At 40.1% G+C, this 24,386-nt stretch overlaps 1 protein-coding gene across 2 annotated transcripts; it reads left to right on the forward strand.

Annotated features, from left to right (window-relative positions):
* On the forward strand, window positions 1-24,386 carry ING3 (inhibitor of growth family member 3). Of its 2 annotated transcripts, XM_030549096.1 has the most exons (13): window positions 310-381; window positions 2,571-2,641; window positions 5,832-6,057; window positions 6,223-6,323; window positions 12,547-12,612; window positions 13,541-13,637; window positions 16,163-16,234; window positions 16,609-16,728; window positions 18,015-18,172; window positions 18,517-18,707; window positions 20,166-20,358; window positions 21,849-21,887; window positions 23,440-24,386. In XM_030549096.1, the coding sequence occupies exons 4-13, from the start codon at window positions 6,228-6,230 to the stop codon at window positions 23,554-23,556; spliced, it is 1,149 nt and encodes a 382-aa protein (XP_030404956.1). In that variant the 5' UTR covers window positions 310-381; window positions 2,571-2,641; window positions 5,832-6,057; window positions 6,223-6,227; the 3' UTR covers window positions 23,557-24,386. The 2 variants fall into 2 exon arrangements, with proteins under 2 accessions (XP_030404955.1, XP_030404956.1); XM_030549095.1 differs by lacking the exons at window positions 2,571-2,641; window positions 5,832-6,057 and adding an exon at window positions 1-173.

The following is a 24,386-nucleotide window of genomic DNA, read 5'->3' on the forward strand; positions in this document are numbered from 1 at the left end:
TCGGCGCAGGGCCGGAGCGAGCCCCGTCCCCCGCCAATGTTGTTTTCGCCGAGTCGAGCTGCTGGTGTTGTTGGCGGCGGCGCCATATTGGAAGGGACGATCCCCCGTTAGCGAGAAGCCCCTTAGCGCTGGCCTCGCCGCCGCCATGCTGTACCTGGAGGACTATCTGGAGAGTGAGTGTGCGCGGGGCGGGGGTCCCGGCCGGCCGGGTGGCCGGGCGGGGCGGGGGCGGCAGCGCGGGGGCTCCCCCTCCCCCTGCCATGGCGGTGATTGACTCCTCTCTCCCCCCTCCCCTCTGTGTCCCCGCAGTGATCGAGCAGCTACCCATGGATCTGCGCGACAGGTTCACCGAGATGCGCGAGATGGATCTGCAGGTGCAGAGTACGTGAGCCCCGCCTCCTCCAGCCCACGCGCTCAGCCCCAGGCGCTGCGGGCCCGCCGGAGGCAGCGCGACTCGTACCCGCTCCCGGGGCTGCCACCCGGGGCTGAGCCGGCCTGGACGGGGAGCGCAGTGCGGGCTTGGCTCCGGGGACACCCCTGCCCAGCGAGCCGCCGGCGGGCGCGGCGGGACGGGAGCCCGCGCAGCGCAGAGTCCGCGTGAGGCTGGGAGCAGCCGGGGCTCCTCACGCAGCGAGGGGCGGAGCGTGCTCGGCGGAAATGTGCCGAGCTGTTTCCTTGCCGTCACCGGCTGCCTCGTGACCCCGAGCAGCCCGCGGTGCCAGGCGAGCTGAAATGACACCGGGTCTCCAGATGCCCTATGGCAATGGGCAGGAGTTTCATTGCTGGGTCTTGTGCTGCTCCCTAGGGCAAGACAAGGTGGAACTTCCCAAACTGCATTTCTGGCCCTTAAGTCCCTGGCAGCGGGCTGGAGCTTCAGCTGCCCCCCTTGCCTAGGAGGAGGCAGTGTGAAGCCTCTGAAACCTTCCTTCCTGGCCATGCTTGGTGAAGCAGCTCCCTGCAAGTCCCCTGCCACTTCGGCTGGCACCCTGCCTGTGCTTTGTCAGGCATCCACGCTTCTTTAGGTATCTTCTTGCTGTCCACTTATGGCTCCGTCCCTATATTTACTTTTTTTAAGGCTGTCGAGTCATTTAAACAATTCTGATAAATCATGCAATTAAAATAATCGTGATTAATCACACGGTTAATAATAGAATACCATTTATTTAAATATTTTTGGATGTTTTGTACGTTTTCAAATATATTGATTTCAATTATAACAGAATACAAAGTGTACATTGCTCACTTTATATTTATTTTTTATTACAACTATTTGTACTATAAAAAACCCCAAAAGAAATAGTATTTTTCAATTCACCTAATTCAGGTACTGTAGTGCAATCTCTTTATTATGAAAGTTGAACTTACAAATGTAGAATTTTGTTCAAAAAAACTGAATTCAAAAATAAAACAATGTAAAATTTTAGAGCCTGCAAGTCCACTCAGTCCTACTTCTTGTTCAGCCAATCGAGCGGACAAACAAGTTTGTGTATATTTGCAGGATTTTGGAAGGCACTTCAGATTCTTAAACCTTGGGTCGAGTGCGGTAGCGGTCTTTAGAAATGTGTGCCCCTTGCTCTGTTTTACCCACGTTCTGCCATATATTTCATTTCAGTAGTCTCGGATGATGACCCAGCACATGTTCATTTTAAGAATGAACAACTTTCACTGCAGATTTGACAAAACACAAAGAAGGTACCAATGTGAGATTTCTGAAGATAGATACAGCACTCTACCCAAGGTTTAAGAATCTGAAATGCCTTCCAAAATCTGAGAGGGATGAGGAGTGGAACATGCTTTCAGAAGTCTTAAAAGAGCAATACTCAGATGCAGAAACTACAAAACCCAAATCACCAAAAATAAAATCAACCTTCAGCTGGTGGCATTTGACTCAGATAATGAAAACAGACATGCGTCGGTCTGCACTGCTTTGGACTGTTATCAAGCAGACTCTGTCGTTCCAGGGGACATGCGTCCATATTGATAGTGGTTGAAGCATGAAGGGACATAAGAATCTTTAGTGCATATGGTATGTAAATATCTTGCAATGCTGGCTACAAAGTGCCGTGAGAACACCTGTTCTCTCTTTCAGGCAACATTGTAAATAAGAAGAGAACAGCATTATCTCCCATAAATATAAACAAACTTGTTTGTCTTAGCAATTGGTTGAACAAGAAGTAGGACTGAGTGGACTTGTAGGCTCTGAAGTTTTACATTCTTTTGTTTTTGGGTGCAGATATGTAACAAAAAAAATCTGTAAATTATACTTTCACGGCAAAGAGATTGCACTACAGTACTTTATGAGATGAATTTAAAAATACTATTTCTTTGGTTTATCATTTTTACAGTGCAAATATTTGTATTAAAAATAATATACACGTTGATTTCAATTACAACACAGAATACAATGTATATGAAAATGTAGGAAAACATCCAAAATAATTAATACATTTCAATTGGAGTCTGTTGTTTAACAGTGCAATTAAAACTGCGATTAATCATGATTAATTTTTGTGAGTTAATCACATGAGTTAACTGTGATTAGCCGACAGCCCTTGTTTTTTTGTTTTCAGGACTGCTGCCTTTTGGACTCCCTTGACCACTGGTTGCCTGTAGGGCTTCTATGGCAGGATACCACAGAGAGGTCTCTGCCCATGATTTGGTCTTTTTTGCATAGTATTTCACAAAGCCTCTGCTTTCTCTGTGACAAATCTATGAAGCATCGTGCTTTAAATAATTTTACTTTGATTTACAATATGTTGTCTGATTCCTCAGAAAGGGAGGAAGACAACTCAGTAGCATCAGAATACATCCTCGAGACAGTCTGTAATGGATGAGTAAGTTAACTGGTTTGGGCATGCAGTGTAGATGTGTTTAAATCTGTTTGCAGATCTAACCCAGTTAATTCAAGTATGGTGGGGAACATCACCTTGAGGCAGAACCCTGAAGATTTTTTAAGTCTAGCAATAGGTCAGACCATAGGCTTTTGAAGTAAAAGCCTGAGCCAGTCTTGATCTGTGAGCATTGGGACTTCATGTTGCCTGGTGAGTCTAGTTGGTCAGTTTCACAGTAGGTGTTGAAGCATGCTGAACCAGCCCTCTAAAACCAGGGACTCTGAGCTGTGTCGCAGCCTTAGCGCTCTCTAGGCTTCATGGCTTGAAGTCATTGGTATGAATTATGGCGTGTTAATTGAAGCATTGCTTCTCCTTAAAATGTCAATAGGTGGCACCAAAAGAAAACCAGCAGCCCTTTGACTTGGGCAGCTTCAAACTGAGACCACAAATGTCTTTCTCCCATTCATGGTCTGGTGCTGCTTTGGAAGCTGGTGAACCTCTTCACACAGTTAGTGCATTTTTATACCAAGATCAGCCTTAGTATTCTGGGAGTCAACAGAAAAAAGTTTGATCCAGACCTTGGTTATCCTAGTGATTCTTGTGCAGTTGGTGTCAAAGCCTCCCAAAGCATTGTAGAAATTCCAGGCACTCTTCTTCTCTGTTCCAGTCCAGCTGCTTGTGATCATAGCTGCTAGTTGGACATCACAGATAGACCAGAGGACTCTTGGGATGTGGCAAGACAGTGACTCAATGCTAGGGTCCCACATTCTCAAAACTTTTAAAACTGCTGTGTAAGTCAGCTGACTTGAGTTGGTGCTGGTTTAGAAATTTACAAGAGCCACAACTGAGACATAATTGGGCCAGGACCCCCCTTCTGTTAGAGTTAAAATTACTCTTGCACCATATCTTTGACCTGGGGGACTGAGGACCTCTCATTACTAGGTAGTTATGGAAAAAGTATAACATGGCTGGCTGTTTCGCCCATCACCCCATGTGAGGCAGTCATGGCTAGAGCAAAGAACAGCTGAATGGTGACCAGACTTCTGAGCCTCAGCATGGGAATTTGTTCAAGTGAAGTGTTTAAAGTCTTTAACTTCAGTCCTTCAAGTCATGGATTACCAGGGCTACATAGCCAAAGGCCAATGTCTGGAAAATGCCTCTGCCTGGTAGAATCCTTTACCCAGGAGAAGCACCAGAACCTTTAAAAAGTTGACCCATAAGGGTTGCTATCAAAGGATCAAGAAAAAGTTGGAGGATGTATTCTGTCTCAGACCTTGTTGAGGACTTAAGAAGGATGGAAAGGCCACCCTTCATTCTCTTGGGCCACCTCCCACAAAGGAGGGAAGGGAAAACCTCCGTTTCAAAAGCAACCTTCTATAACCATGACGGATATCAAGGGAACTTGGTTTCACAGTGAACATCAGCTGAGGCCAAAAGATAGTAAATGAGCAAAAAAGTTGGCTTTTTTAATGGTTCTGGAGTATTTCGATAGCTGGTCACTTTATTCCTTTGAATACATTTATTGTCTTGGTGAGAAAGGGAGAATAAGACCTTTGGGCATATTGGTCATAAGCCATTGTTGTCTGGGCTGCAAGACTAGATTTTCAAAAGCCCTTAATATACAGTGGCATATTGTCTCACTGGCATCTTGAAAGCCATTTCCCCAAAGGATTTAAAAAGCAAGTGGAAATTGTTTGGTATACACATAGACATGCATAGATCCCTTGATTTGCCCTGCACAGAAACTACTTGACTACATTTTTCTTCGATTTGAGTTCGGTTAAAGGCTTATTCAGTCTGGGTCTATGTGTTAGCTTTTTCAGATAAACTGCTGTCTCTGCAGCCGCTTGTCAGGTTCTTGTAGAGCTTGACACTCTTCGGGATCTCTTTAAGCTAGGTCTGAAAAAAACTGATGACGTTTCCTCTTGAGCCATTTAGTACATATGAGTCCAGTTTAATTATATGAAAGTTGACTTTCATGTTGGTTGTGACATCAGGCTTTAGTTGACTAGAATTTTAGAAGATTGTGCTATAGACTCATGTGAGACCCCTTTCTGAGGTGTTGTCAGAGTTCTATACTGGTGAGCCTCTCATCTTTCCAGCACTATATCCAGGGCTCGTGCCCATCTTTGTGAGACTCTTTCCTATATGCCGGATGCCAAAAGATCTCTCTGGGGGTTTACATGGAGTGACTAAATCCCTTAGAAAGCCAGTTCTGCTTCATATTTTATTTGACTCCATTTTCTGCACAATCCAGCAATTGGAGCTGTGAGATCGTATTTTGCAAGTGGCTGGCCTGAAACTGGAAGTGTATGGCCACGGTTCATGTTGTTGAGGCAGGGTGACCTCAGCTGTCGCACCTGAAAATGTTTCTGTCTCAGATCATGTGCAAAGTAGTCACATTGTCCTTGTTCCATACATTTTACCAAATGCTGTAACTTGGATTTGGCCTGTCGGTCTCTCGGTCTTGCAGAATCTAATTCCAAAATAAGGAAACCTGAACTTTTCTTGCCCTCTTGATATTTTTTTGGGGGGTTGGGGGGGGGGGCTGTCCCCTATTTCAGCTGATCAAATGCTTTTGAAAGCTTTTGCTTGTTTAAACACTACCTCGGGCTGAAGTATTAAGCTTGATGCTTTTGGAATATTTCCATTCCTTGTTTTAATAAATAAACCAAACAAGGCATTTTCCTTGTCCATGTTGATGGCTGTGGAATTAGTGGCTTCAGTTTTTCCTTTTGTGACTTCTCTTAAGCTGTAGATGTCACAAGTCCGAATCCTTCCTCGGGTGGTATCTGGCAAGAATGGGGAATTACTTCACAATTCTACTTCATTGAGGATACCATTCTGGCAGGACTTTCACGTAGTTTCCCACTCCCTCACATAGTTGGAGAAGAACTTGAGTTGAAGGTGGTGGTTTTTTCTCTTCTCTGTCTATTGCTCTACTTTTTTGAGGCACTAATTTTTAAATTATTTGGTTTTGTATCTGACTTTATTTCTTAGGAGGATACTTTGTTTCCTGCTCAAATTGTAATTGGCTGGAAAGTTCCAAAGTCAGCAGTTTAAAGCTGGGTGAGGAGTTTGGGGCTTGTTTCAGCTTGCTGCCACTGGTCTTAGGGACCAAAAAAAACCCTTTAAAACTTGGAGCCCTGCTTGTCTCATGCTCGAGAGCACAATATCCTGGAGTGAGAATCCTACCCAAATGACTTCCAAGAAGCAGAATTGCAAGGTAAATAATTCTTTCCCTCGCTCAGCTGCTTGTATTTTCTCTAGTAGTTTTGATAAAAAATGCCAATTCTTCTTGGTTTAAGAAAAAACCCACTACCCTGTACAAAACACATAGCATTTGTATATGTAAGATCGTAACATTCTTTTAATCTTCTGTGTGCTGCAGATGCAATGGATCAGCTGGAACAAAGAGTAAATGAATTTTTTATGAATGCAAAGAAAAACAAACCTGAATGGAGAGAAGAGCAAATGACGTCAATCAAAAAGGTAAGGACATTACAGGAGTGGGTCATGTTTTTAAACAAATATATAACTCAGAGATTGCTGGTTTAATATTAATTTCCCTTAATTTTGGCTGTAAAGTGTTGAGAACTGTGGCCTGAATTAGGCTTCGAGAGTGGCAAATTGCACTTACTACAAAAAGGAAAGTTAGCACTAATCAAGAAGTTTTCCTCCATTTTTTTTTGTCGGTGCAGTCTAGTGTTCATTAGAAATGCTAGGAATATGAAGTGACATCAGCCAGTCAGGTCATTAATATGGTGATTAGTAATAACAAGAGCTACATCATCTCACCTAGTTTTTTCTCTCAGTCCCCCTGCTCCCATACGTGTAAGGGATGAAACAGAATAAATGGCCTGGCTTTCTTTGGAGGGACTTGTGCTGAGCCTTAGTATATGCATCTTCCCTTAGATGCTTCAGAAACCCTTATGCAAGGTGGGGGTCACCTTTACTCCTCCCCTCAGTGACGTCAGTGTTGGCATTACATCCAATGGGTTGTATTCTTTGCCAACCTTTAGATGGAGCTGAATTGCTATAGGGTGATACTTTACCCAGAAAGTATCTGAAGGGACATTTGGTGAGGACCAGACCCAGGATCCATGGGGGAAATTTTTTTATGGACCGTAGGCCATCTGGGGTTGTGGTGGGCTATACTTTCATGGGAGTCAAATAATCTTGAGTCCCAACTGATTACAGATAAATTGAGTTTCAGCTTGTGGAGTTCCTTAGCCCTGCTTGGAACACCAAGGCCATGTCTATACTGCAGACCTGCGATGTTGCAGCAGTGCCACTGTAGTGAAGGTATTTCTTATATTCACAGAAGGGGTTTTTCCATCCACATAGGTAATCCACCTGAGTTCTTCTGTTGACCTAACTGCACCGCAGTGGCAGTTAAGTTGACCTAATTAGGTAGCACAGGGCTTCCCAAAATGAAACTCAATTTATCCGTAATCAGTCAGGGATCGAGGTTATAAAAGCATAACCTACTCATTGCCCTGGATGACCTGAGGTCCATAAGATTTTTCTCCCATGGATCTTGTGTCTGATCCTCACTAAATGACATTTTTTCACAGCCCAGAGTGATGTAGTTAGGTCAGTGTAATTTTTGGATGTGGACCCTGCCTTAGTGGTGTTTTGGTTCTATGCTTTTTTCACCGATGGAGTGAGAATGTCAGCTTCAGTGGTTTAGATAGAAAACCCACATGTAAATGTGTGATGAGACCACGTTCATCTGATACCAAGAAGCTGCAGGTCTTCTGAATTCTCTTTGTTCCTTAACTAACATGAATGGAATCCTTTATAATAGGGTGAAAACTTGATTCCATTGAAGTTAGTGGACGTTTTTCCATTAACTTCAGTGGGGCCAAGACTTCACCGAATATGTTCAGCTAAGCAGGATAGTTTTTAGACTCTCTTGGACCTTTTTTTCCGAGAAGGGCAGCTAAGTATTTGTGCTAGAAAGTTGCACTAGTTTAACAAATATAGATTTTAAATCTGTCTAGTTAACCTGGTACAAATCCCTGTGTAAAGTTTAAACATACAGCTAACTTGATAAGCAAGGCTTAAACAGATTTTAAGTGTGTCTGTTTTTAGGGGTTTATGCCAGTTTGACCAGATCAGTTTTAAATGTTTTTAGTTAAATCAGTGCAGTTGTCTACTATAGACAGGGCCTCATGGTAAGTCTGCAGTACAAAATTAAGTTGACCTAAGTTACATTGACATACAGCCGCAGCAGTAATTAATTCGCTTTTGCATGTACACACTATGTTCTTGTGTTGGCGTGCGCATCCTCACTAGTAGCACTTGCATCGATGCAGAGAGCAGTGCAACACAGGTAGCTATCCCACTGTACAAGTTGCCACCATCTAGCACAGGATGCTTTGGAAAAGCAGTGACTCCTGGGGGCAAACAAATCACGCAGGGGTGACTAGGAACATGGTTTCAATGTTCCATGATTCCATCCCATAATTCTGTTTGCATCCCATAATATTTCATGCCGGTTTCAAAAGCCCCGCGAACCTGCCTGTCTCTGTGAGAAGCATGCATCCTGCACAGCTCTGCGCTTTTGTGATGAGCATTATGAGCACAAGCCTGATCCTGCAGTATTTGCAATCTGCCAGTGGAGCTGTGAGGAACAAGACAATTCCTTGGAGCCTAGCTTGCTGTGGGACATAGACACAATTCAAGGTTGTTGTTGGCATTCATGGAGGAACTGCGGACAGTGGAGCACCAGTTTTGGGATTGCATTGTTATGCAGGCCTGGGACAGTGAGCAGTGGCTGAAGCACGTTGGCTGTGCAAGGCCACATTCCTGGAAGTATGTGCAGAGCTTGCTCCAGCCTCTGGTGCAGCAATGCCAGAATGAGAGCTGCACTGATAGTGGAGAAGGGATTGGTAAGAGCTATGTGAAAGCAGGCAATGACCGATTGCTGCCCATCAGTCAGCAGTCAGTTCGGAGTTGGGAAATCCAAGTGGGGGTTGCTGTGATGCAAGTGTGCATTAATCGCAGCCTGCTACACAGGAGTCTGACTCTGGGCAATTTGCAGGACATAGCGGATAGTTTTGCAGAGGTGGAGTTCCTGAACTGTGGTTAGGTGATAGATGGCATGCATATCCCTATTTTGGCACTGAACCACCTTGCCACAGAGTACATCAGCAGAAAGGACTATTTTTCTGTCGTACTGCAAGCACTAGTGGATCACCAGGGATGTTTTATCGACATCGACACAGGCTGGTCAGAGAAGATGTATGAAGCACGCATATTTAAGAAAATAGGCCTGCTCAGAAAGCTGCAAGCAGGGTCTTTCTTTCCAGACCAGAGGATTACCAATGGGAATGTTGAAATTCCAGTAGAGATCCTGGGAGACCCAGTCTATCCCTTACTCCCATGGCTCGTGAAGCAGTACACTGGTCACCATGACAGCAGCCAACAGTACTTCAGCTAGAGGCTCAGCAGATGTAGAATGACTGTTGAATGTGTCTTTGGCCTTTTGGCTGGTACTATCTACTCAAGAGATTAGACCTCAGTGAAAAAAACCTCAATGATTATAGCTGCCTACTGTGAAGCAAAGGGAGAAAAGGGAGTGGCTGTCTGTTAATTTTGAGCAGCCAGATACCAGGGCTATAAGAAGAGCTCAACAGGGAGCTGCTAAACATCTCAGGGAGGCTTTGAAAGACCATTTTAATAGTGAGCCACAGTAACGTGTGTTGCTGTAGTGTGCTCTGCCTGGCATTGTTTTTTGAGTTTTGGGGGTTTTTTTAGTTGTGTTTTGGTTTGGTTTGTGTGTTTTTGCACCCTAATATGAACCTTGTAATAAGTGTATAGTAAAATAACGTTGCAAATGCACCATTTGCTATTATCTGTGAATGATGTTAGTCCCAGCCACCCTATATTGTGAATTAATAAAGATGAATTAAGTTTCCAAACCCATAGACAGACAGACATATTTCTGACCTGAATGAAATTTTATAAATAGAGGGAAAAGAACCTTTGAGAGGGAAAGAACTGTCATTTTCATTTCACAAACACAGTCACCAATTGTGTGTGTCTCAGGTCAGTGTATGTGCAGCCGTGATAGTCTGTGATCTCCCCTGGGGTGGAGTGGTACGGGTATGCTGTGTTCCCAGATGTCACGTAGAATATGGGGTGGGGAATAGGGAGGTTATGGAATGCAGTTATCAATGGGCTGCAGAGGGAGACCAGGTTTGACAGACCCATGCTTAAGGTCAACAAGAGTCTCCAGAATGTCGGTTTGCCACTAGAAAAGCACTGGCATTTCCTACTGCATATCTCTCTCCTTTTGCTGTGCTTTTTTCCTCTCCACTCTATCCCTGTCCTTGCTGTCTTCAAGGGTGATCCTCCAAGCCCTGTATTAGGTATGTAAAGCACCAGAGGCTTGCAGGTTCTCTTTGGAACATGTCATCCCATGTCCTCTTCTTTCACGTTCTTATCTGGCTGAGCCACTCCACTGGTGTGGATGGAGGGAACCATGGGACCACAATTTCCAGCTGCAAAAGATACAGTGCACAGAGGTACTATTGTGCGTGTATTCACAAGATAAATAGAAATGTGGTATGCTGAACTCACTCCCCTTGTTCCTGGCCATGAATATATACAGATAGGGCAGTTGAATAATTTTCCACAGGCGATGGTTATTTTGCCTGATGATGTACTCCTGAGGGTAATGGAGGTTGAAACGGAACAGCTTCTGCACGCATCCGGCGGCACACCATATGCCGCTAACCTGTGTGCTGCAATGCTGCCTGCTGAAGTAATTGCTGAGTGGCGTAAGAAAGTGTCCTACCGCAGTAGAAGAAATAAGGCAGCCTTCCCCAGAAATCTTTATCAGAGGATTACAGACTACCTCCAGGAAAGTTTCCTCAAGAACTCTGTGGAGTATTCAGAGGGCATCCCAGTGCCCATAAACAAACTGTTCTGCAGGGCTCCTTCCACTGTACACGGGAATGAGAAGAGTGACTCTTCCTCTGTTGGTTATTTCACTACGTCTTCTAGCATGAGTAAATGGACAGACATGTCCCTTCAATAATAAAACAAACTGCATACCAGAAGTTCCTTCCTCTGAATGAGGCTTGCCCGTGCTGGGCTGTAGGGACTGGCACGACTGCTCTGGAGTCAAAAACAGGTCCTGGCTCTCTGCACCACTGGAGTCCCCAGTCAACTGTCCCCCATACTCCTCCTCCTCTTCTTCCTCATCCAACGCCTTCTCTTCACTGTTCACTCTGGAGGCCTGTGACACCAGCTACCCTGAAGTATCCTTCCGGTGTGGTGGGCCACTGAATATGGCAAGCAGCGCTTTGTAAAAGTGGCTTGTCTGCAGCTCCACAACAGTGCGACTTAGCCCTCCATGCCTTCTGGTGTGCCTGCTGCAGCTCTTTGGCTTTCATGCGGCACTTCTGGTCCCTCTTGTATCCTTTCTCGTCCATGCCCCGAGCGATCTGATCGTAGATATACAGTGTTTCTGTTAGAATCATAGACTATTAGGGTTGGAAGGGACCTCAGGAGGTCATCTAGTCCAACCCCCTGCTTCAAGCAGGACCAATCCCCAGATTTTTACCCCAGTTCCCTTAATGGCCCCCTCAGGGATTGAACTCACAACCCTGGGTTTAGTAGGCCAACGCTCTGTTTGCTGGATCGGAGCTGTGCTTGTACATCCTCTTCTCCTTATAGACTCTTGAGATCCACCACCTTCTGTGTACTCCAGACAGGAGCGTGTCTGCAGCGTGTAGCCAGCATGTTCAGCTGGGCAATTGCTAGATGAGCTCTCCATGTGGAGCAAACAGAAAATGGAATTTAAAAAATTCGTAGGGCTTTAAAATGGGAGGAGCATGTACCTCTGTACCTGGCCTCTCGGCAGCAAAATTCTAAATGGTGACCAGATTGGTCATAGGTGGGGCATGTGGGACTCTTTCTGGAGGCCTCTAAAGTCAATGTAAGCAATGCAGTGTTTACACTGACTCTGCGTAGGCCTTACTGCGTCAGAATCGACCTAAGTGCTATGCCTCTCCTGGAGGTGGAGTTACTAAGTTGAAGTAGTGGGTGAGTTACATCTATGGGAGCAACGTTTTAGTGTAGACGCTTACAAAGTTAGGTCAACATAAGTGCCTTGCATCAACCTAACTGTAGTGTAGACCAGACTTCTGTGATGAATGTAACTCCCTTCAAAGCTTTATTTAATTTGCTTTTTGAATGGCTAGGGTGTGAAACATATTATTGTAGAGGGTCAATCAGCAATCTACAATGAGTGATAATTATTCACTTTTTTTAAAAGATCCTTTTGAAATGGCACACAATTTAACATGCTGGATATTAGCTTATTCTATCAGTTTATGTATGTGTTAATATAGAGTGGAACAAGCTGGCCCAGGTTTCCTTTCTCACAGCAAGCTAACTTGTGTAATGACACCATAATATAGCAGGAAGAGTACCTCAGCACTTTTCATACCCAGGTTCTGTTCTGTTCTGTTCTTGGTCTAGAAAAGATGAAAAATGTCAAGTAGGTATCACTTAAAAATGTAGGTGAATTAATCGTTGAGAGACTTGTCTTTATAGAATATTTTTTAAAGCCTAAGCAGTAAATTTTATTGGATTTGTAATTCACTATGAAATATAAATCAAAATGAGGAATTCAGTAATTATTCATAGAAGAATCACTCAAGTTATTTTGATCATTTTACCAAAAATCTCTTTACAGGATTACTATAAAGCTTTGGAAGATGCAGATGAGAAAGTACAATTGGCAAATCAGATTTATGACTTGGTAAGTAAACAAAGGGATTAAAGTGAATAACATGATTTGTCTTAAGGAAATCTAAACTTTGTCATATGGGGAACCCTTTTATTAGCTTGCCTGCACATTACAGAAGTATTAACAAAAAAGTTGTTACTATAGTAATGTATAAAAGGTAAACTCAACTTGTTTTAAAAAGTGAAAGTCACAGGTACAACTTAAACATCCATGTTTCCACTTCATTTAAAATGTTTTGTTCTGTTTTATGCAAAAAGTATGGTGTCATAGGTGAACGATGGACTGTCTTGCGCGCGCTTTCTTTTTGGAAACGCACCAGTGAAATTTCATTGCATGTGTGCACAAGACAAACCTTTAATTATGGTTGTAATGCTGAACTTATACTTCTTAAATACAAAATAATTTAAGATCCTAACTCCATTAACAGAATAATATGGGGAAGATGAGGATAAATCAGGTAAGTGCCTTTTTAATGTGTTGTGTGGGCTGGCAGAATCTTAAATATGCTTATTATATATCCCATGGGGTACAAAATAAGCAAACTGAAAACCTGTACAATATGTTACAAAGGCATTTAATGATTTCTTGTCTGCCATTCTCTTTTCCGTTTTCTTAATGGATTTATAATCTTAAACTATCTTGGTGAGTTGATAATTGCTAAAATAGCTTTAATCTGCTAATATAGTGACATACATTGTTAGTTCTCCTGTATGATTACAGATGGAAGACGGTTTTTAAGTGCAGTGTTTTTTTCCTAAGGCACTGTATTATGCAGATTCCTCTCGTCAGTCCCTACATCATTGAAGTCTATCAAACTTCATTCTTCTAATGTATCCCATTAAATATTCAAAACTCTTAAATTCTCTGAAGGGTGGTAGAGTTTTATCACTGTTAAACAATTTCAAGTTTTGGAGGTCATCATTGATCTGCTTTAAAACAGGTAGACCGGCACTTGAGAAAGTTGGACCAAGAACTAGCTAAATTTAAAATGGAACTTGAGGCAGATAATGCTGGGATTACAGAAATACTAGAAAGACGTAAGTATACGCCATTATCTGTTGAAGAAAGTAACATTTTGTTTGTCAAAAGAAGATCTTGCTAAAGGTTAGCAGTTTTTCTGCTTGTTTCCAAGATCTGTTTTGAGTTTAAACTTAAACGCTTTGTTTCTTATATTTTAAAAAGAGATTCATACCCTATCTAATTTTTTAAAACATCTTTATATGCTTAGGCATTACCCCCATATTACTATTTTAGTTATCTGAGAACTAGAAGGTGGTTAGTTTCTTATATAACTAGGTCCAAATCAAGTTAAGCTAAGGCATTATCTATTAAATGTATCAGGTAATATGAATCATACATCAATAATAATTATAACAACATATAATCTTGTACAACTGAAAATTTATATTTGCTGTGTAAATCAAATGTGTTGTTAATTTAAGTTTTAAAAAACTGGTCATTCTAGAAAATTCTACTGTCCAGAAACTCTCTCCAATCAAACGCTTCACTTGTCCAGAGCAGACAAGCTGCTCACCCGTACTTAAAATCCTAGATTCATTGACTGACTAGTGTATATGACCCAAAGTTTAAAACAAAAACTAGCATTATGTCCATTTTTGTAAAGGGTGCTGAATGGCAGTAGAAGTGGTTAAAAGAACTGCCTTGTTGGCTAAATTTCTTCTCTGGGTTTCCTCAAAGTTGTTACGCCCCCAAAAGCATTTTACAGAGTGCACTTGGGTAACTATTCTACAAAAAAAAACCTCTGATTTTCTTTGATTATCAAATTTAAGCTCCAGTCTGTCTTTGGGCAAATAACTTTACTTTTTTCATTGATTGGACTTAATACTTCATGTTGATACGTAATGCTTTTTGCTAGATTTGTTGCTAATCAAATGCTTAATAAACAGTATAATAGTAGCAATTATTGTTCCAGGAAGAACACTACACTGAACCCGTTTTATATATTTTGGGAAACAATTTGACAGTTACAGTAAAAGATAATTGTTTTGTTTGTTTAGCTTGCAGTAGGACAATGTGTATAAAATCTTAATGATTAAATACAACTACAGTAAATCTTATAGGAAAATTACTGTTTTAATTGTGGAACAGTGATTCAACATCTGCTTCCTTCAATCCTAGAACTAGTAAGACAGTAACTTAAGTCAGATGAGAGAGGGATCAGAAAGATGAGCTTTCTCTTACTCGTGGCAAAACTGAATATTAAATATTTAGAAATCAAAATGTGCTTTGGCAGGTTTTATGTCTCAACTTTTTTACCATGTATTCAAAAATGAAATGTCAAAGGTTCTAGTATTTTAGTGACCAAAGAATAAAGATGTATAGTTGAGTGTTCACAAGAGGACAAGCACTGAGCTAGTTCATTACATGAGTAATGCTAGCATACCAAGAATATCCTCAAAATGTAACTTTGATGCTTAGTCCTGTCCTGTTAAAATGAATTCATTGGGTTTGTCTCAATCATCCGAGCACTGCTGTGTTCATTCCCAAATATCTACATTTAAAAAAAAGAAACGGTGGAAGCGGTAGAGTAATTATTGAACTATAGTTTCTTTTCTTGGATTATTTAGACAACTTTTCAGAATCTAATCTGTTGTCCTGTAATTAAATAAGTTAAAGTAGTAATAACATTGATAGGATGAATAGGTTTCAGCCCATCAAAATGATATTGCATACATTTGAACACACTCAAATGTTTTTTTATTTTGTATATTGTCTTAACAATTGCTTTGTCATAAAGCCTCCCCTAGCAGTCGATCATGTGGCCTCCTTGAAGTCTAGTGCTACAAGAAACTTGGAGTCTTAAATATAAGATCTGCAGCCTTTAGTTATTCCCTGAACTTGGAAATTCTTCCTTTTTTGGACCTATCTTTCTTTTCCAGCCAAAAGCAGATACTAGCTGAAGGTTTGCCTTAAGATGCAGTTGTGTCATGGTGTTTATCCAGTGGATTGAGACCTCTGGGACACACTGAAAAGTATTGTTTCTAAGGTCCTTTTTTTTTGTTTGTTTTTTTGTTTAAAAAAAAAAATCTACCACAAATTAAAAAAAACATAATCTATCATAAAACTATCTCAGAGCAAACTAGCAAGTACACCAAAGTAAAATGGCTTATCTGAGTCTTCCAACTTCTGGGGCCTGATCTGAAGCTCATTGTAGTTAGTGGAAAGGTTCCCTTTGGTTTCAGTGGGCTTGGATCGGTCCCTTGGTGTCTCAAATTCACTTGACACTGAAGATTGTCTATTTAGCGGTTTGGAGAGAATGGAAACTCCTCCCAGTTTGCATCAGCAGACTTGTGCTTGTGGGGCTTGTTCTGGTGCTCTAAAAATAGCTACATAGACTGTGCTTTGAAGTCCAACTTCTTCTCTAGGATTCCTGGCTAAAATCAGTATAACTGTTTTTGTGGAATTATTCTTTGTATTGTACAGCTCTTAAAGATGCATTTTATATCTAAAAGTGAAGATGACTTGAAAGATTAAAGTTAGCTACACTGCATTATTTCGAGGTTGGCATTTAAATTTTCCTGCTTTTTTAACTGGATATTAGGTTCTCTGGAACTGGATACACCATCACAGCCAGTGAATAACCATCATGCCCATTCACACACTCCAGTAGAGAGTAAGTTTCTGGAATTGAACATTTCATCTTCAGTTTTACTACATGCATTGGTGAAAAATTTCAGATGTATAATGTTTTGTTCAGAATTAGGTATTTCCTGAGTTCTCCTCATAACCCTTGTTTGCCTACATTTCAGAAACCCCACCAGCATTTGGCACAACTTAGTGGTGGTAATATTTGTTCCAGGGAGACCCAAGAATGAAATGTCAGGGTTTTTCTATTGGGACTGAAGTCAGTTAATAGAACTCTATGGGTATGGTACCTGTTTATTCTTTCCCAGATTATGGTCAAGGTTATTGAGTTCTTCACTTTCTTGAGTGCTACATACACTTTCAAATCTAGTAAACATTTCTTTTTTTTTTTTTTACGTACAGAAAGAAAGCATAATCCATCTTCTCACCATAGTACAACAGATCATGTTCCTGAAAAGAAGTTTAAATCTGAAGCTCTTTTGTCTACTCTCACTTCAGATGCCTCTAAAGAAAATACACCAGGTAATCTAAATGCCAAATTCTATTTCCTTATACCTCTTGGAGGAGGGACAGTAAAAATTTCAAATTATAGTTCATTCACAAAAATTATTTTTTTCTCACTTTGAGGAAAAAATGTTTGACTATTTTTACTTTCGAAGTGGTGGGGAGGACCACAACTGTTAGGAAGCAGATAAAACCTGGCATTTAGCAGCAGTGAGGAAACAATCTATTTGTTGGATTGTCAGATATTTTAATGTAGAGGAAAGGAAGCTGCCACATCTACTGTAACTTCAGAATTTTTCTGAATTTCTATTCATTTTCAAGATGCGTGCATTCACAGTCTCTTTTTCCTTGGCGTGGAGGAGTCAGCACGGTAATCAAATTAAGCTCTAACTGAACTATTTTGAGTCATATGCAAAACATCAGATCAATTACATTGCTGCTTCTGCCTTTTATTCCCTTTAATTTGAGCTCTGTTGTCTTGTAAACTGATCCTGGTCTTGTAAACTGATCCTGGTCAGCAAGCCTGCTGATGGTCTGTAGGAAAAGTGTGTGGTCTTGGCAATATTATTTCAAGGGAAAGAGGTGGATTTGTAAATATAGACTACTTTTACTTAATTTTAAGTGAGGTTTGTGGTATCTCTAACTCTTTTTGGTAACTTTAGTATTTAGAGCTTTGCTATTTTTAATAGTCTACTATACATGGTCATTTATTATTATTATTATTATTATTATTATTTTTTTTTTTTTTTTTAATGCCCTGCTACTTTTGGTAAAGTGTATGGTAGCTAAATATTAGGAAACTGCACTTTCTTTACAAAGCGATTAATTCACAACTGCAGTCAGATATTGTGTTAAAGTTCTAGTCCTTATCTTCTTGGATATATGATTTATTTTGCTTTGAAGAATGGTATAGTTGTTACAGTAGTATTAAATTGAACTTTTTTGAGGATGTGTACTGTAGCCTTCAAAATTGGAACCAAAAGATTGTACTGGACTCAGATTACAGAGCAGCCGTTGCTTCTTAACTGGAGAGATTAGTGAGGATTGACATGAGACACAGTCCCTTCCACAAGACCACGTTATTCTGATATGCAGTGGAGGGGTAAACAAAGATGGTAAATCAAACTGACTGTTGTGCATGGCAGTAATAAGCAATGTGCCATGACCAGCCCTTCCTGTAGCATTGTTATAAGTTAAGAGAAGTTTCTGATCTTTGGTTGTTATATGTAACTTTTTCTGCTTACTAAATGTAAAGCTATTTTTAGTTTCACTTTAAATTTCATAAAAGTGTTTTGTTCATCCAGGGTGTCGAAACAATAATTCATCATCCTCTTCCAACAATGCATACAATGCAAACTCTTCTCAGCCACTGGCATCATATAACCTGGGCTCATTATCTTCAGGATCTGGAGCTGGTGCTATTACCATGGCAGCAGCTCAAGCAGTGCAAGCCACAGCACAGGTAACAACCTCCCCATAAAATATTTTAAGGAAGTTGCCATCCAGTCCAATGGAGAAAGGTTTATGCTTTTATTTGATTTGAATTCTCATGATCACTTTTTCAGCTGACTTCTCATAATGTTATGCTTCTCTTAATGTTGTGGTTTCATGACATAAGACTTTCAGGAAAGGAGGAGTTTGGTGTGGCCTTTTTCTCATTAGGCTGTTTGTACCGTAATGTAAACTGGATAGTAGCTATCATTTAAATAAAATATTTGCACAGCTGGTTTTTCATAGCATGGGGATTTCTATAGGTCTGTAGGACCTCTATAGTATCCTTTATTCTAATATCAGTGTTTCCTTTAGATGAAGGAAGGAAGAAGAACGTCTAGCTTAAAAGCCAGCTATGAAGCCTTTAAGAACAATGACTTTCAACTTGGGAGAGAATTTTCATTATCCAGAGACTCAACTGGATATTCATCATCAGCTCTGGCATCTACATTAACACAAACATTAAGTTCATCAACCACAGATTCACGGAGTGGTCGAAAAAGCAAGTATGTTCTGTTTTGTTCAGCTATGTTTAGCATGTTATCCATCAGTTCAGATAATGGGGGAAGAATACTAAAATGTAGGGCCCAGATCCAGAAGGGACTTAGATACCTAAATTTTGGCATGTCTGACAAAACCCCTGTTCAGCTGCTGCTTAGCACTGGAGATGCCTAAACTTTTCACTGTAGAAGTTCTCAACTGCCTAGTTTCAGCCATTGTGCGTGTGCACAATACCTCAGTTTAGGTGCCCAGGCACCTATATAATGCCTTAGCCTCAGTGCTATCCTTAAATTAAGTGAAGATAGGAATGTCTCACCTGTGGAGCATTCTCAAAGCACACCTAACTCCACGTAAAACGACCAGGAGATGTGGGGGGCAGAAGGAGCAGCACTTCCCTTTTATAATATTTAGCCCATTGGTTTGGGAATTCACCTGAAACTTAGGAAACCCCAGTTCAGTTCCTCCCTCTGCTTGATGAGAATGGATTTGAACATGTTTGCCACCTACCCAGTGAGCACTCTAATCACTGGACTATGGGACATTCTGATGTGGGCCTTTTTCAGTCTCTCCTGTTGAAGCTGTTCCACTATTTTATAAATATTTAAATAAGTATTTGGATAGGTAGCAAGTGAGAGTGATTCTACAGTCCAGTGGTTAAGGCACTCGCCTGAGAGGTGGGAAACCCATGTTCAAATCCCTTCTCATCAGGCAGCTGAGGGAATTGAACCAGGGGTCCCACATCATGAGTGAGTTAAAATGAGATCTTCGTAGTTCAGGCTGTTTGATAACTTGTACCTAAACATGCTCCCTTCTAAATTTGTTTTCTTTTGACATTACAATTTCTTTTTGTGGTGTGCCTTGGAATGAGTTAGCATACAAGTACTGCACAGTTTACAATTCTCAGTCTAAGTAACAGCTTTTCTTATCTTCAAATAGCTTACAAAGATCGCTTTTCTGCTTGTTGTAGAATGTCGGTTTTATTTCAAGGGAATGGATGTGAAGATGACTATTCAAAAAGAAGCTGTTTGTTACAGATTACATGTGCAATATAGATTAATTTATATATAAAATCCCATTTGTGTATTAACAATGTGTATTGTTTACATTGACCTGTGAAGGCCATCGGTGCAATGATTGTGAAGTAGGAGTCAGTTGTATTGAGCAGCTTTAACACGTTAAATTCTATCAGTTGGAATAATTGGCCCCCATCTTGTAAGGATACCATAATACAAAGGTGCTCTTATTCTCTGGCAAAGAGAAGCAACATATCCATCTGAACTTGCACTACCTGCTGAATACAATCTGTTCGAGAATGACACTTGATTACTATAGCATGTGGGCATCTCATCAAAGATTCTTTCCAGCACTCTCCTGAGCCTTGTTTCCTCATATTTCATTGAGTTGGCAGTAGAGTGAACAGGTCTTACTTCAGAAAGTATTTAGTATATTTATTCATTTTTCAGAAACAACAACAAGTCTTCAAGCCAGCAGTCCTCATCATCGTCATCATCTTCATCTCTGTCATCGTGTTCTTCATCGTCTGCTTTAGCACAAGAACTATCTCAGCAAACAGCAGCAATACCAGAGTCTGATTCTAACAACCAAGTTGATTGGACCTATGATCCCAATGAGCCACGTTACTGCATTTGTAATCAGGTAAGTGCTCTGTATATACGAGTCTTAAACTGAGCAGCTCTTCAACAGATGCGCTGCTTCACCATGCTTCAGCCTTTCAGCCCATAAATGTTAGTTTGTAAAGTGTGAAACTTGTGCAGTTTCAGTTAATTGATGGATCTCAGTTCAGTTCAGCTCTTTGTATCACTTTGTGTGTTTGGTTGTTATTTTAACAGTACAATGTATACATATTTGTTCTATGTTGCCCAAAATCATATTGTATACTATAATTAAAACAAAACCAAAGTGCAACGGACGATATGTAGATACTGCTTATTGGAATAGCCAATATTAGTTTACCCCTGCTTCAGGTTGTCAGGAAAAAAAGTATAAATCACAATGACGTTAGGTAATTAGCAATGGCCATGTAGTACTTCGAGTTGGCAGATATATTCAAGCATACAAGGACCAAATTTTAAAACTTATCCCTTTTCTTCAGTTGCTTTTAGTCATCCCCATGGGCACTGTAGGCATCTACTATGATGGGGTTCTGAAGATATTGTGGATAGGTAGCTTTTTGGGAATTTTTCTTTTATGCTTCTGAAACAGTTAAGAATTCCAGGGCTAGAATGCTGTCAATATACACTCGTAAGTGACATGAATAATGGAGTTGACTACCGAATTACTATTGCTAATAAATATTATTCTCTGGACTATTCTCATGTGTGAAGCTCTCTAGATACTTTGCTAATGGATACATCAAAAACTTGGTCAAGCTGCCTTTTTACAAGGCACGCATCCCCCTTTTTTATAGGGATGCACTTAATTTTACATGCTGAACTTGTTTAAACACACTTTGTTTACTAGTTGGGAATATTAAGCAATTTGTGCAGGTAAATTTCCCGTATATTTGATCAGTTTTGTTTTCAGGTTTTGGATGATTTCTACAAGATTGGGAAGTCCATTATTACTTAAAATAAGAGGGAAGATTGGGGTGGTAGAACTGGGAAAATGATCCAAGCATATTTGTATTTCAGAGAAGTAAGTTTTTATACAACCTAAGATTAATAGTTATGCATCTAAAATTTTATAAATTCCAATGAAAACATTTGGTTGTGTTTCTGTTGGTGTTTGTGTTTTGTTTTGTATTTTTAAACAAGTGTGCCATTTGGTACTGTTTGAAATTCTTGAATCTGAAAGTGGAAACTGGTCATAAACAAATGTGGAATGGACATTATTGAGGTTTCAGGCAGATGTTAGAAGCACTGAGTGCTGGCCTTTCATGTCCAACTTGAGACATGCATGAATTTCACTGTCTTTTTGCATAAAGACAAGTAAATTGGACTTCATTATTTATTTCTCTTTTAAATAATCTAGTGTTGAAAATAAATGTCATTGCAACATATAGGTTGTCAGAACCCTGTTGTTGTTTATTACAGAGCTTATATAAGAAAACTGCCATAGAATTATTCAGTAATTGAAGAGGCTGATTATTTACTATATTAATAGCTTGAATTTTATCCTTGAACTAGGTGTCCTATGGTGAAATGGTGGGCTGCGATAACCAAGATGTAAGTAGCAAAATGCTAAAGATTTGGGGGATAAAAATTTGTTTGATTTTCTATTGTGCACATACACAGGATGTAGTTTTTTATTCGTTTTTTCCTCTGGCTAAAATGACTTGTATATTCCAGTTTTCAGTTTAAAATGAAAACTGATAAAACTCAGTAATTTTTCAAGAATCTGTTTTGGAAAAGAAAAATATTGGGAGCGGGATTGGAAGAACCAGCAAAACCTCTTGAAAGGCACTTGTGATGGAACTTGTAGCAAGTTCTAGTCTGCAGTACATCTGGCTCATGTTCTTCATGGTTTGCTTCTTGGTCCTGTAAAAGTTTGGTAAGCAGATGTGTGTGCCTGGAGATTGCACACTTGGCTACTTCATTCTTGCTACCACTTGTATTTCATGCTGCTCCACTGTGTGTCATAGAGCATTCTGACACTTAACACAAGTGACAATCAGAGCAACTATGCCAGAGAGCTCAGCGGTTCAAGAATAAATAAAGCAAAATCAAGAGTAGCACAGTAGAAATTGGGGCAGGTAATAGTGCAAATTCAGAGGTAATATAAAAGCAATGTAAACGAGATGTTTGATCACAGTGTAAAGGATAGTCTACATGGCCCATAATTTGGACTGCAGGGTTGTGAATTGAAGCCCGTGCTAGCATGCTGTACTGTAACTCTCCCATGTGGATGCCGCAGGCATGAAGTAAAAGTTACCAGTTCATGTTAATATAGTGCTGTTTAAAGAGGACTACATTAATGCAAACTAGATATCTTCTAGTTCTCACCCGCAGCATCCACGTGGTGGAGATACAGCACAGCATGCTAGTTTACACTGCAGTTTACACCCCCATAGTCCGAACTGCGCGGCCACATGGACATAGCATCAGACATAAGTAGAAATTCAATGTGCTTGTTTTTTTAAATGTATAATGTCAGTAAATGTGTATGCCAGTTCAGTCACTGCTTACTCCTTTATTACTGTGTTTTTGTATTAGTTTCTCTTAGGAGTTGTCAGATTCTACATATTTAAATAACTCATATCATTCTAGCATAGTGCTGTTTTACTTGTTGATGTCATGCGGGCTATCCAAGTTGAACTATATGTTTTTAAAAGCTAAGATAGCTCGTTTACTCCCCAGACCTTTATAAAAAGTGGCAAAGAATCCTGTGGCACCTTATAGACTAACAGACGTTTTGGAGCATGAGCTTTCGTGGGTGAATACCCACTTCCTCAGATGCATGTGATAAATCATGATTTCAACCATGCTTTAACATGTAGCTTGATTGTTTAAAATGCACTTTCTAAGCATGGTTTAAATTTTTATTTTTTTCTTGGTGCATGGGTCCAGGTGTGATGGTTCAAATGTTCTATCATCTTCTGTACTTATTAGAGGAAGTGAAGTTTTTTCATTCATCTCTCTTGTTTTTGCCCGTCTTACTGTCATTAGCAACTTTATGTGGAGGACAGGATGTCATTTTGCCGATTCCATTTTCATACTTAATAATATCCATTTCTTGCCACAGGTGCAATAAAACTTTCTTTGTATATTTGTTTTATAGTGTCCAATAGAGTGGTTCCATTATGGCTGTGTTGGATTGACAGAGGCACCAAAAGGGAAATGGTACTGTCCACAGTGTACTGCTGCAATGAAGAGAAGAGGCAGTAGACATAAATAAGTTTCTTCATTTGGAAAACAAATGACATCCTAAAGATTTTATAGAGGACTTTAACAAATCACATTTTGCAACCACTTAAAGAAGGATTAATATAGCAATCATAAGATCTTGAACTATTAGTTTTGCTAGTTGTGTTTTAATATTGTAAGTAAATTATTTATGCACTACTGATGTGCTATAAATATTATTCCTGTTAGCCTTGGATTCTTCCAGTGGCCAACATATGCAGACATTTGTACTCTCAAACCATTTTCTCAGAGCAGTGGGCATTCTACAATAATTCAGTCTTCAAAGAATTCTAACAAGAGAAGATTTTAAATGTATGTTTTATATTCAACAGGCATATTCTGCTGCATGTACTGTACTCAAGAGCTGTTATATAACAGTATGTATATAAATGGTGCAAAAAGTCAGTGTATCTAAAAAGAATATAAGGCAGTTGTTTTTATAATGCCTTTATAGCTTTGTTTCTTTGTGAAACTAAATTCAGCAGGCTGAAGAAAATGGTTCTTGTATAAAGCGGGCTGGTGTCCTCTAGAGTACTTGGGTACATAAAAACAAACTCCTGTAGAGTAAAAACAAATTTGTGCCATTAGTCTTTATATGTCTCTGCACCGAACAGGGTGCAGATCATAAGAAAAAGGGTGTTAAAGTGATAAATTTTTTATACCAAATGTGTTTATTTTTTTGTGCAAGTAATCCTTTAAATTGGAATTGTATTAGGTGTTAAAATTAAAAAAAAAAAAAAACCAAGAAACTCAGATGTTGATATTGATGCTTTGCATACTTTGTTGGAAAAGAATAAAACCTCAGAATTAATGTCACTCTCA

Source organism: Gopherus evgoodei, chromosome 1, assembly GCF_007399415.2.
Source record: "Gopherus evgoodei ecotype Sinaloan lineage chromosome 1, rGopEvg1_v1.p, whole genome shotgun sequence".
Lineage (NCBI taxonomy): Eukaryota > Metazoa > Chordata > Testudines > Testudinidae > Gopherus > Gopherus evgoodei.